Source organism: Trichomycterus rosablanca, chromosome 1 (assembly GCF_030014385.1).
Source record: "Trichomycterus rosablanca isolate fTriRos1 chromosome 1, fTriRos1.hap1, whole genome shotgun sequence".
Classification (NCBI taxonomy): Eukaryota; Metazoa; Chordata; class Actinopteri; order Siluriformes; family Trichomycteridae; genus Trichomycterus; species Trichomycterus rosablanca.
This window is the reverse complement of record NC_085988.1, coordinates 26,734,841-26,747,779: the sequence shown is the minus strand read 5'-3', so window position 1 is coordinate 26,747,779 and position 12,939 is coordinate 26,734,841. Positions and strand designations below refer to the sequence as shown.

At 41.3% G+C, this 12,939-nt stretch overlaps 1 protein-coding gene across 2 annotated transcripts in view; it reads left to right on the top strand.

Annotated features, from left to right (window-relative positions):
• The window catches only part of rassf7a (Ras association domain family member 7a), a 57,641-nt gene extending 46,105 nt beyond the window's left edge, over positions 1-11,536 (top strand). Inside the window, exons 4-6 of one of the 2 annotated variants that reach the window (XM_062990969.1) lie at positions 3,475-3,649; positions 4,539-4,625; positions 11,278-11,536. In XM_062990969.1, the coding sequence (XP_062847039.1) occupies positions 3,475-3,649; positions 4,539-4,625; positions 11,278-11,306 (291 nt within the window). In that variant the 3' untranslated portion in view covers positions 11,307-11,536. The remainder of the gene's footprint in view (positions 1-3,474; positions 3,650-4,538; positions 4,626-11,277) is intronic. The other variant, XM_062990970.1, reaches the window with a different exon arrangement.
• Positions 11,537-12,939: the final 1,403 nt, after the last annotated feature.

Sequence of the window (12,939 nt, the reverse complement as noted above, 5' to 3'; positions counted from 1 at the left end):
TTGGAGATACAAAATTGTTCATGACTGTGTTTGACATTAAACTTGTGAACTGATGAATCTTGTGTAACAAGTAACTAACTGTCCTGTCATTAATGTAACTAAAGTGTATAAAACATGATGCTAAAATCCTAATAAATAAATAATAGAATTTAAAACAGTAAAACCACTTTTAAAATTGTAATCTTTCAGGGCTGTGGAGGATCAGCCTTCTTTGGAATCATTAAGCACAGTGTAGCAATACACCCCAGACACAACGCCAGTCCATCTCTGTCTTTGTCTGTCATCCCCCACTTAGACGTAGCCAGTAATGTGTGTATGAGAAGCCCGACTAGCCAATAGCACTGCTGTGATTCAAACCCTGGATCTAAACGATAGTTGGCTAGCATTGTTACTGCTGTCCAGGATAAAGCAGTTATTAAAGATTAATGTTTGTATAACAGTATAATAGCCAGATAAAGTTGCTTATGGTACACTATATGGACAAAACTATTGGGACACCCCTCCTAATTATTCAGGTATTTCACACACCCATTCCTAACAGATGTTCAAAAACATTCATTCATTTATTCATTCATTCATTGTCTGTTTTACCACCTCTTTATCCTAATAAGGGTTGTGCTTGTCTGATTCACTGGGTGAAAGGCAGGACAGGTCACCGGTCCATCACAGGGGCAAACACACACAGTCATTTCTAGGGGTACTTTGGTATCTTCAATTATTCTAGCGGCATGTCTTTAGACTTGTGGGAGGAAACCAGAGCACCCGGAGGAAACACACAAAAGACATGGGGAGAACATGCAAACTCCACACAGAAAGGACTCTGAACACTCCACCTGGGATTCGACAGTGCTACCCGCTTGTATAAAATATAATTTATGTAAAATATGTGCCACCAATTTGATAAAGACCATTTCTGTTTTCTCCAGTTTACAAAGCAACGTCAAACCCTGATCTTAACCTCGTTGAAAACCGTTGGGATGACTTGGAATGTTGATTGCTAGCAAGGTTTTCTTGTTCAACATGGGGACCTCATAAGTGTTCTTTTCACTGAATAGGCATAAATTCCCATAGGCACACTCCAAAGTTATGTTGAAAAATCATTCTAAAAAAGTAAAGGCCGGCCGCTCAGGTGGCGCAGCGGTAAAAGACACGCGCTACAACCAGAGCTGGATCTCGAAGGTGCGTCGTTTCAAGTCCAGCTCTGCCTTCACCGGTCGAGGCTGGGCGGCTGTATGAACAACGATTGGCATGTTGTTCAGGTGGGGGGGCGGGATTTGAGACCGGAGGGGATACTCTCTCAGGACTGGGGCGGTTGCGCCTCTGCGGTTGCGCCTCTGCTGGCTGGTCGGTGGCGCCTGCATGGAGACGGGAGGGGGTGCGGCGGAGTGTGTGATCCTCCGTGCACGGTGCTCTGCTACCCTGCACTCGTCAAGTGTGGGTGATAAGACGGTCGATTGGCTGTGCACGTGTCTGAGGAGGCGTGGAACGGCCTCGTCAGCCCCGATCAGGAGCAGGGACCGGCATTAGTGAGAGGTTGATTGATGGGGTGAAATTGGACGCGTAAAAAAAAATAAAAAAAAATTAAAGGCCATAGCTGCCTTAAAAAAAAGAAGTTGGTGGTGCCACCATATTAATGCCCATAGTTCAGGAATGGGGTGTCCAACAAGCTCTTTGTGGGGTGACTGGATACTTTTGGCCATATAGTGTATAAATGTTGCAGGCAAAGTCCTGATGATGTCTTACTAGTAGAGGGTTTAGAGCTTCGCCCCTGTTCTCATCTTTTAATTAAGAAGTCACAGATCCCTGAAGTACAGCAAACCTGACGGGTGTTTCCTCTAGCAGAATGTTAATTATCATGTTCTTTAAAGAGCAGCAGGTGTCATGTCTGCCGGTCTGGCACATAGACTTTATCTGTTGGTCTTGACTTGTCTGGCTTTGTGCTCGTTGGCCTGTTTCACTTTATTAACAGAGCACAAACTGTTGTTAGAGGAGAAACCTCACACATGGAAAAACCAATCCCTTGAGAACCGTTCATGGAGCCACTAGGCGTGAACTTGTGTGATGCAGAGGAACGCTTGAGGCATGTCGCCCCCTAGTGGTGTCTATTGTTCGAACTAAGCTGTTGTGACCAGGTTTGTTTATTGAGGTTTGAAGTTCAAGGCAAGATTACTTGTATGCAATTATTTACACTGTATTTGATGTGACAAATAGTACTTTAGTTAGCTACACGACTGCTATTTCTTTGAAATGAAAAATAAAAGTCGTTTTACAGTGCAGGATTTTAACACTAGATCTAATAATATAATTTTTTTGTGTGTGATTGATAAAATTGGTTCAGTGAGCTTCATCCTGTATTACAAAGTTTTGAAAACAATTGCTTATTAATAGCGTTACTGTCTTAAATAAAAAAATAATCGTACTTTAGCATTACAGTTTTTTTTGTTTTGTTTTTTAAATAGATATTAATTCATTCATTGTCTATTTTACTACCACGTTATCCTATTCAGGGTCACTGTGAATCAGATTTAATAAACAAAATGTAGAAAACACCCCAGACATGTTGCCAGTCAATCATAGGGCAAACACACACACACACACACACACACACACACACACACACACACACACATTAAGGGCAATTTTAGTAGCTCCAGTTAACCTGACTGCATGTCTGTGGACTTGTGGGATGAAACCAGGGCAACCATAGGAAACCCACACAGACACAGGGAGAACATGCAGAGTCCACACAGAAAGCACCTGGGCTGCATTGCCTGGGAATTATAATACACAGTGATTACTTAGTAAAGGAAATGCAACAAGAAAAAAAAAAAAATACGTCTAGTCGTGTCCAATTACCCCGTTACCCTGAATGCGTCCTCTATACTGATTCGACCCTTCACCGCTGACTGAGGATGCCTCTCAACTGACTTGCTCCGGTACTGTGCGTACTTACTCCGGTACGCACAGTCAGTACAGACTGCATTTTTCACCTGCACGCGTCGAGTTCATACACTTAACGGACACTGTGTACGGAGGGCCACACCCCCATTAGCACCACTCCTCAGCCCTGTGCAGGCGCCATAAGTCAGCCAGCAGGGGCCGCAGTCGCACCAGTTATGAGGACCTATGATCCGACTTTCTTACCCTCCAACCCTGAACAGCAGCCAATCGTTGTTCATACAGCCGCCCAGCCCAGTCAGAAAGGCAGAGCTGAGATTCGATACAATGTATTCGAAACCCCAACCCTGGTGAGCTACTTTACCGCTGCGCCACCTGAGCGGCCGAAACAAGAAAATATTTACATTTGATTTGCAGGAGTCAGAGTCTACTTATAGGTTGTTTGTTCTGAAAAAAAAAAATCATTGCAGCTAGATTTGTAACCTTATACTGGTGAGGTTCCTGAACACACTGGTTATGCTCTAAAGTACATCATTTTTTACAACTTTGTTTCTTGTGTGTGTGTGTGTTGCCCAGGCTAAGCAGGAGCAGTTGGATGAACTGAACAAGGAGCTAAGGCAGTGTAACCTTCAGCAGTTCATCCAGCAGACTGGAGCACTCCCAGTCCACAGCTCTTCTCGTACAGACCTCCACCAACAGCTGGATCAACAAGAGCTTGCTCAGCTACTGCTGGATGTATCGATCGACGCTGGTAATGCAAGCACAAACATTTTACACATATAGCTTACGAGTGTGAAATCAGAGATTGTGACAAGACAGATACATAATACATCCATAATTAACATGCATGCAGCAGGTGGGCTGGCCAGGCTACACTGATATCTAGCAGATATAAGGTGAAATCTTTTTGGTGGACATAGGGTTTTATTTAAAGATGGAAAAGAGCAATAAACAACAGCGCAGCAATGAAATATTTACTGTGAATAACAAGCTTTGACGTAATCTGATTAAGTGCTCATTTGAACATAGTTTAGACTGTTATTGAATTTTAAGCAATCTGATAACCCTCTGTGGAGTTTATCCAGTGCATGTTATGGTCATTAAAGGATTTCTAGCCGGAGCTAGTTGTGCCAAATGAGCTCAGCTGCATTTTAAAGCACATTATGCCACTGGTGCTGTACTACACTGGCATACTGTTTATTGCAATAGTATGGGGTTTGGAACAGAGCCTCGTCATTTAATCAAAATCAGAGAATTCTTGCAGTCCATCTTGCGCATCCTTCTCTGTCACACTAACCAACCGCATGTCCTTCCTCACCACATTCATAAACCTTCTCTTCATCCTTCCCCTCCTTCTCCTGCCTGGCGGCTCCATCCTCAGCACCTTTTTCCCGATACATTCTTCCCCTGCACATGCCCAAACCATCTTGATCTCTGAGAAGTAGCATTTATCAGCACTAATTAACTACAACGACCAATTATAAACAAAATGATTACTGACCTTGCCCCTCATTGATTGAATTATTTCCAAAATGAGATTACTTTGTATCTGATGCTCTGCATTTAAATAACTGCAGCCTGTAGGCACTAACAGGATCATGAAGTCTGACTAATGAACCACTCTTTCACTCTGTGTACAGACATTCTGTCAAGACCCACGGCCAAGCAGTTTCTGGGGCATCCACGCAACCTGCAGCACCCCCTGGTGTCCAGCCTCAACCCTGAGGGTGTGTATGTGTGAGAGTGTCCCGCTACAGCCGTGCCTGCTCGTACACCCTGCCTGCCCTGGCAACCCCTCTCGGCCATGTCCGATGGCAGCAGCACTGTCTGGGTGGAGGTTTCTGCATGGTGCTCTTTGTTACCCATCTTCCTTTAAAAAGCTAACTGTGTGTCTGCACCGACATCTTATCTGAGTGGCATCACACAAGGCTTTGAGAAAATAAATTGAGAAGACAGGCATTTTTAGCAGTTAGGAAGAACAATTAAATATTCACACACAGTTATTGTACAGCATATGATGTGTGTTGTCTGCACTAACATAGTCTTTATAAGAAAAAAAGTATATAAGCGGACTTACAGATTATAAATTTCTTCTACGGGAAAAACTATAGTGGTGGGTCTATTATGCTAGCCCACCACTGCTCAGATTCAAGTTCAAATCTCAGTAGTGATACACAGACATTATTGGGATGGATAGCTGAAGCCCTACCATGTCCAGGGTATTTCTGTCTTGTGCCCAGTGTTTCTCACTGGGACCGGACCAACTGTGGTTGATGAAAATAAAATGAAAGCCTTAAGTAGTTTTACAATGGAATTTAAAACAGGTATATGGCTAACCTGATTTGTTGCCACTACCTACCTATAGTTGCAAAAATATCTTTGGCTGTAGTCAAAAGAACGTTGTAATTAAGACCACAATATTAATATTACCAGAGTCCCTGTCTGGTGCCTTTCAAATAAAGTGTTATCATTGTCTAAACACTGTAGTTTAAGGTACTGAGAGCCTGAATTCTACATCAGGGCTTTTCAAACCCTGGGTCATGACCTTTAGGTGGGTCATGAGCTGGAAAAATGGGTCGTAGAGAAAAATGACTTGTATGCGAACGCCCCCTTGTAAATCACAGTGGGATCAGATTGTACAGAGAGTGTAAGATGCATTGCTTGTGTTGCCTGGGTTGCATAAAAAATCAAAGACAAAATGTGTGTCAGCCTGATGTGTCGTGACATTATTGTGCTTGCACTTGTAAAACACAGACAGAAAGAAGTTGAACAGCAGTCAGATGGTTACGTGGTGCATGTGAAGGGGCTTTCCTGGCTTGGATTTAATGCCAAACTAATGTATTTCCTCTTCTTTTGCTTAAAGAGAATGTCAGTAGTATCTGAAGAAATGGAGTGTTTTTAGCTGAAGCTCTCTGCTTCTTCAATCCAAAGTCCAACCTTAGACACGGCTGGGAGTGCAGATCGGTTGAATATTGCGTGCCACCACTGTGTTGTGATTCAGCCACAGAAACCCAGGTTTTCCTAAATGTATATTTTCACATGTTCTTGCTATACATTACTGACATTCTTTTTGAGTCTTTGGTTCTATATTGACTTTCTTGTTAAAGTTTTGTTCTGCATTTTGTTCAAACTTTTGCTGGTGGTGTGGTGTGTGCTCTGTTTTTTTGCAGTGTGATCTGTTAACTATGTATTTGTTAGTTGGGGTAAAAAGTGGAAATTTAACAAAAGTCTACTCTCTCACAAACGAGCAGTCTGGGTTTTGGTAATGCATCACTGGGTGTGTATGTGTATTTGTATGTGTGTGGCTGAGATGCTGAGTACAATGCCACTGTAAGCTCATGTCTGTATAAGCTGCTAATCAACTGTTTAATACAGTGTAGAATGATAAACCGTCATTGCACATCATGGTTTGTAGTTAGTACATTATCTGTACAGACATACAGGAGATTACATTAGTCGGTGTGCTTAACTGATTGAAGTAAGAAATTGAACTAGTCATTCATTATTTCAGATTTTTTTATTCTGAAGAGTGGACAATGTATGGGAAGCCATGATCTAAGAATCTTTAGATTTGGGGTTGTGCAGCAGTCTTATTACCTTGCCACTGGCCTGGTTGAGCGTATTACAGACCAGTTGGCCATGCCCGATTGAGGAACGGCTGTATGCGGTATCACCTCATGGAGGCTGCAACAGCTTGTTGTAAATGTTCTGCATAGTCGGAAGTTGACATTTATTTGAAAGAAAAAGAAAATTAAAGGCTGTTGTATGTTGCCTTGGAAAGCTTAAGCTATTGATTGAGATATGGAGTAGTATGTATGTTTTTTAATATGTTTTAGACTGGGGTGACTTGAGAGTTTGCTTACTTTTAAAGGGTGCCATGACTGAAAAAGGTTAGAAAATGTTGAATTCAATTACCAATAATGTTTCAAACTCACAAGACTAATTTAACATGAGCTTTAATCTCTGTGGAAACATGTTACATTTTTGTGTGGGTAGTTAGCAGTAACATGGCTAATAGAGTATTTTCAATTGACATACTTCAGCCTTCTGCTTATGTTTAAACTGAATAGCCTAACATGCTACAACCGATTGTGAATCAGTAGTACAGTGCTGTGAAAAAGTACACAGTTACCTAATTTCTATTTTTAATAGTAGACAAATAAAAAAAAAACACAAAATGCATTTATTTTTTTGAAGCATTTTCTCCCCATTTTCCTCCTGATTTAGCGCACTCAATTTTTGTCTTCCGCTGCTGAGAGATACCAGATTGCATCCGAGGAGAGCACATCGCTGTACACGCCTCTTCTGACTAGTGTACAGCCCGTCTCTTCTCGCCCCTGCTTTCTGCACAGGCGTTTCTTCCGCCAATCAGGGTCCTTACACAGCGTATGAAGACTCACCCACCCACCCACCCATAGTCCGGCCCCCACCCTGCAGATACGGTGGCCAATTAGTTTCTGCTGCAGGCACTGCCAATTATGCCCACCAGATGGCGCCCAGCTGACCGGTGGCAACACGGAGTTTCGAACCGGGGAGTTCAGAAACTAGGTGCTGGTGTGCAAGTGGAATATCCTGCTGCATCAGCTGGGTGCAAAGTGCATTAATTTTTGAAGTAAAAATGCTATTCAGCCCTACCTTGTCCTATGTGGAAAATGCAATTTCCCCCTTAGCTACCAAGTTAGCCAGATTCATTTGGGCTCCATTTCATTAGCCAACCCCAGGCATGAACCTCTCTGGCAATGTGAAGCAGGGTAGAAGGTCTCAAAAAGCAGCCCATGATGTCACAATTTAAAGAGATTTAAAAGGCAGATGCAAAACAGTCATTAAAATCTGTCTGTAAAGGGTTACAAAGCCATTGTTAAAGCTCTGAGACTCCAGTGAATCCATGAGAGCCATTATCCACAAATCCAAACTTTGGAACTGTGGTGAACTTTGTTTGGAGTGGCCAGCCTACCAGCATTTCACCAAGAATGCACCAGTGACTCATCCAGTTGGTAACAAAAGAACCCAGATGAACATCCAAAGAACTGCATGATTTACTTGCCTCAGTTAAGGTCAATGTACACGATTCCACAATATTAAAGACAGTGAGCAAAACTGGCTTTTGTGTCTTTATATTACATTTACATTTTTGGCATTTAGCAGATTCTTTTACCCAGAGCGACTTACAGTTGTGACAGTATACAATCTAAGCAATTGAGGGTTAAGGGTCTTGCTCAAGGACCCAACCGTGGCAACCTGGTAGTGGTGGGGTTTGAACCGGCAACCTTCTGATTACTGGCCCACTGACCTTAACCTCTAGGCTACAACTGCTATATATATATATTAGGGCTGTCGAAGTTAACGCGATAATAACGCATTAACGCATTCTCAATTTAACGCGATTAAAAAAATTAGTGCCATTAACGCAAATTCTAGTTCATGTTGACACTTGACTGGTAGAACAAACGTTTTAATGTCGGACTTGCCACCGTTTTTCATTTGCGGTTTGTTAACATAATGTAACCGATCGTGGTAGTGATGCACTTGCATAATAAAGAAATAAATACACGCTATATTCACAAGTTGTCGGGAGCAGAACACTTTATTACACTTAATTAACTTCTTCTTCTGTACCGAATACCGGAAAGCTGAGTCGAGCACGTTAGTTCATGAACTATGGAAGCCCCAAAGGGTCAAAACACACTCACTTCGTGTAGAAACGGCCATCAAACCATCGTCACGATACAACCACAGACAAGTCTGATACAATAACTACGCCTTATCCCATCTAAAGCACCGCTGATCTACAGTGTTTGCTGATGGAGAAATTCTAACCTACAATCTGACATTTACTGCCTAGTATGTGAGTGAATAAAACTCCCTTACAGTTTTCTCTTGTCCCAGCAGTTTTTAACATCAGTACATTTAGCATAAAATGTGTTCACCATTTTAATTGTAACATTTCACTTAAAAAATCCTTGTTTTCTATAACATTTACACAGATTTTTTTTAATGCGATTAATCGCGATTAACTATATGAAATTCTGAGATTAATCGCGATTAAAAATTTTAATCGTTTGACAGCCCTAATACACAGTGTATCACAAAAGTGAGTACACCCCTCACATTTCTGCAGATATTTGAGTATATCTTTTCATGGGACAACACTGACAAAATGACACTTTCACACAATGAAAAGTAGTCTGTGTGCAGCTTATATAACAGTGTAAATTTATTCTTCCCTCAAAATAACTCAATATACAGCCATTAATGTCTAAACCACCGGCAACAAAAGTGAGTACACCCCTTAGTGAAAGTTCCTGAAGTGTCAATATTTTGTGTGGCCACCATTATTTCCCAGAACTGCCTTAACTCTCCTGGGCATGGAGTTTACCAGAGCTTCACAGGTTGCCACTGGAATGCTTTTCCACTCCTCCATGACGACATCACGGAGCTGGCGGATATTCGAGACTTTGCGCTCCTCCACCTTCCGCTTGAGGATGCCCCAAAGATGTTCTATTGGGTTTAGGTCTGGAGACATGCTTGGCCAGTCCATCACCTTTACCCTCAGCCTCTTCAATTAAGCAGTGGTCGTCTTAGAGGTGTGTTTGGGGTCATTATCATGCTGGAACACTGCCCTGCGACCCAGTTTCCGGAGGGAGGGGATCATGCTCTGCTTCAGTATTTCACAGTACATATTGGAGTTCATGTGTCCCTCAATGAAATGTAACTCCCCAACACCTGCTGCACTCATGCAGCCCCAGACCATGGCATTCCCACCACCATGCTTGACTGTAGGCATGACACACTTATCTTTGTACTCCTCACCTGATTGCCGCCACACATGCTTGAGACCATCTGAACCAAACAAATTAATCTTGGTCTCATCAGACCATAGGACATGGTTCCAGTAATCCATGTCCTTTGTTGACATGTCTTCAGCAAACTGTTTGCGGGCTTTCTTGTGTAGAGACTTCAGAAGAGGCTTCCTTCTGGGGTGACAGCCATGCAGACCAATTTGATGTAGTGTGCGGCGTATGGTCTGAGCACTGACAGGCTGACCCCCCACCTTTTCAATCTCTGCAGCAATGCTGACAGCACTCCTGCGCCTATCTTTCAAAGACAGCAGTTGGATGTGACGCTGAGCACGTGCACTCAGCTTCTTTGGACGACCAACGCGAGGTCTGTTCTGAGTGGACCCTGCTCTTTTAAAACGCTGGATGATCTTGGCCACTGTGCTGCAGCTCAGTTTCAGGGTGTTGGCAATCTTCTTGTAGCCTTGGCCATCTTCATGTAGCGCAACAATTCGTCTTTTAAGATCCTCAGAGAGTTCTTTGCCATGAGGTGCCATGTTGGAACTTTCAGTGACCAGTATGAGAGAGTGTGAGAGCTGTACTACTAAATTGAACACACCTGCTCCCTATGCACACCTGAGACCTAGTAACACTAACGAGTCACATGACATTTTGGAGGGAAAATTACAGTCTGTAATGTACTGTGTAGTCTCTTAGGGGTGTACTCACTTTTGTTGCCGGTGGTTTAGACATTAATGGCTGTATATTGAGTTATTTTGAGGGAAGAATAAATTTACACTGTTATATAAGCTGCACACAGACTACTTTTCATTGTGTGAAAGTGTCATTTTGTCAGTGTTGTCCCATGAAAAGATATACTTAAATATCTGCAGAAATGTGAGGGGTGTACTCACTTTTGTGATACACTGTATATATATATATATATATATATATATATATATATATATATATATATATATATATATATATATATATATATATATATATATATATATCTTTATTGTCTCTATATTAAAATTAGTTGGAAGATCTGAAACATGTGAATGTGACAAATTAGAAAAATGACCTTTTCACAGTACTGTACATCGTATTCCTCATTCCATTTCCTTGAGAGAAGCACAAATTAGTGAAAAACGATGGAGTGAACTTTTGAACTCCTTCAGCATACTTATGATTACTCAATTCTTAACCACTGCCTGTGGGAAGCACTGTAGAAAGCCTTCTGATTTTGGAGTCCTGAGATCTCAGTTTAACCTTGGTTCTTGCTCATCTCGTCAACAAAATCTAAGTACAAATGTGTTTCTGTAAAGTTTTCATCCCGCTTGTGCAGCTTAGAATGTGCTTTTAACTTTGACTTCAAGGTGTTGGCACACAGGTCATAATACTGCTGCTTTTGTTATTTGGGTTTGTGGGCTCTTTTTTTTCTGCTTGCTTTGTGATTTTAGAGTTTTTCTGGCATGGGTGAAACCAGGAAATTGTAGTGCATGGTTGTATTTTCATGACAGTTGTTTGGAAGCATCATCCTTAAAAAAAATTAACTACAGAGCACATCACTCCATATCATATTTTGTGTGTGTTGCAGTCCTGACATCCAGGGAGTCTTGGAGCTAAGACCTGAAGGGCCAAGGATCTTAATATATCTATATACTAAAAACCACCTACTGTTCTAACAACCCTATTTGTGTAACTATATATACTGTATTGTATATACAAATGTTTACATTTTCTTACATTCCAGAACATGTATTTACTGTAAGATATTATTAAAGATTTATCTAGAAAACGATTACTTTGTTTATGTATTTAAATCTAATAAAGACAGTGTATTGTATTTCTCATAACTTCAGCGTCTGTGTTATTGCTTCTTTTACACATGTCCCTTAGTTACTGTAAAACTTTTGTAATTTACAATTTAAGATTTGTAGAACATGGGTGCTCAGGTGGCACAGTGGTAAATTATGCTAGCCCACTACCACTGGGATCCATGAGTTTGAATCCTTAGGGGTGCAGTCGGCCGGCCGAAAGGCAATGGAAAAGGAAACGTGCATTGGACAGTTTTTCTAAAAAAATTTTTTAAAGGGGTGACAAAGTGTACACAAATACACATACAGGCACCAAAAGGCACCTGACCTATAGCAACTCTGTACAGGAGGAAGCAGTTAGAGGTTTGCTTCTCTATAATGCCATATTAGTCTCTTGTTAACCATAAAATACTGCAATGATGAAAGTGTAATATAATAATAATGAAATTTAATATGCGCTGCATTAAAGTGCACTTTGCCTGATGCTCTCTGCCAAGAATGGAATGACAAGCAAGCTAATTGTATTCCATTTCCTCCATGACTTTGATGAAACGCTGTTTTAAGCAGATAAACTACATGACCAAAAGTATGTGGACACCCCTCCTCATTTTCTTTTCTTTTTTTAACTTGTTGAATTTTGGATATACTCTAGCAGGAGCACAATACCCATGCTGGCTGATGAGGGCTGAACGTTAGCAGTGGTAGCTCAGCAGTTAAAGTACTGGACTAGAAAGCAAAAGCTTGCAGGTTCAAGCCCCTCTACTTCCAAGTTGCCACTGTTGGGCACCAGAGCAAGACCCTTAACCCTTAATTGCTTGAATTGTAAGTTGCTTTGGATATAAGTGTCTACTAAATGCCACAAATGTAAATGTAAGCACATTTGCTTTAACTGTTATGAGGCCGCCAGTTGCATCATTACACCAGTATGCCAGTATGGATGACCATACTCGTCTTTTTTTTTATGCCAGTGCTTGCACCTCAACAAAACTGGAGCAGACACTGCTGCAATGGCAAAAAAGTTATTCCTCAGCCAGCTTTGATGAGACTCAAATTCAAGACCTAATTATTGAGTTCTGGTGTTTTTTCCACACCCATTTCAAACAGGTGTATAAAATCAATTATTTTAATATAAATATTTAGAGTCCTAGAAACGAAACTCTACATCAATGTCCATGGTTTTGGAAGGAGATGTTCAACAAGCTAATAATCAGATAATTTTAAATAAATTATTAATTTAATTTGAGCTGTACACAAGCCTAAAATCATGTGCAATGCCTAGCATCTGCCGGAACACACTGTGGAGCACTGGCAACATGTTTCCTGGAGAAATAAATCATACTTTATTATCTGACAGTCACATGCATGGATCTGGAGTTGTCAGTAAAATGCAGGGTGCCAACTGTACAGCTTTAAACACACACCAGCTTCAAACCCACCACAAG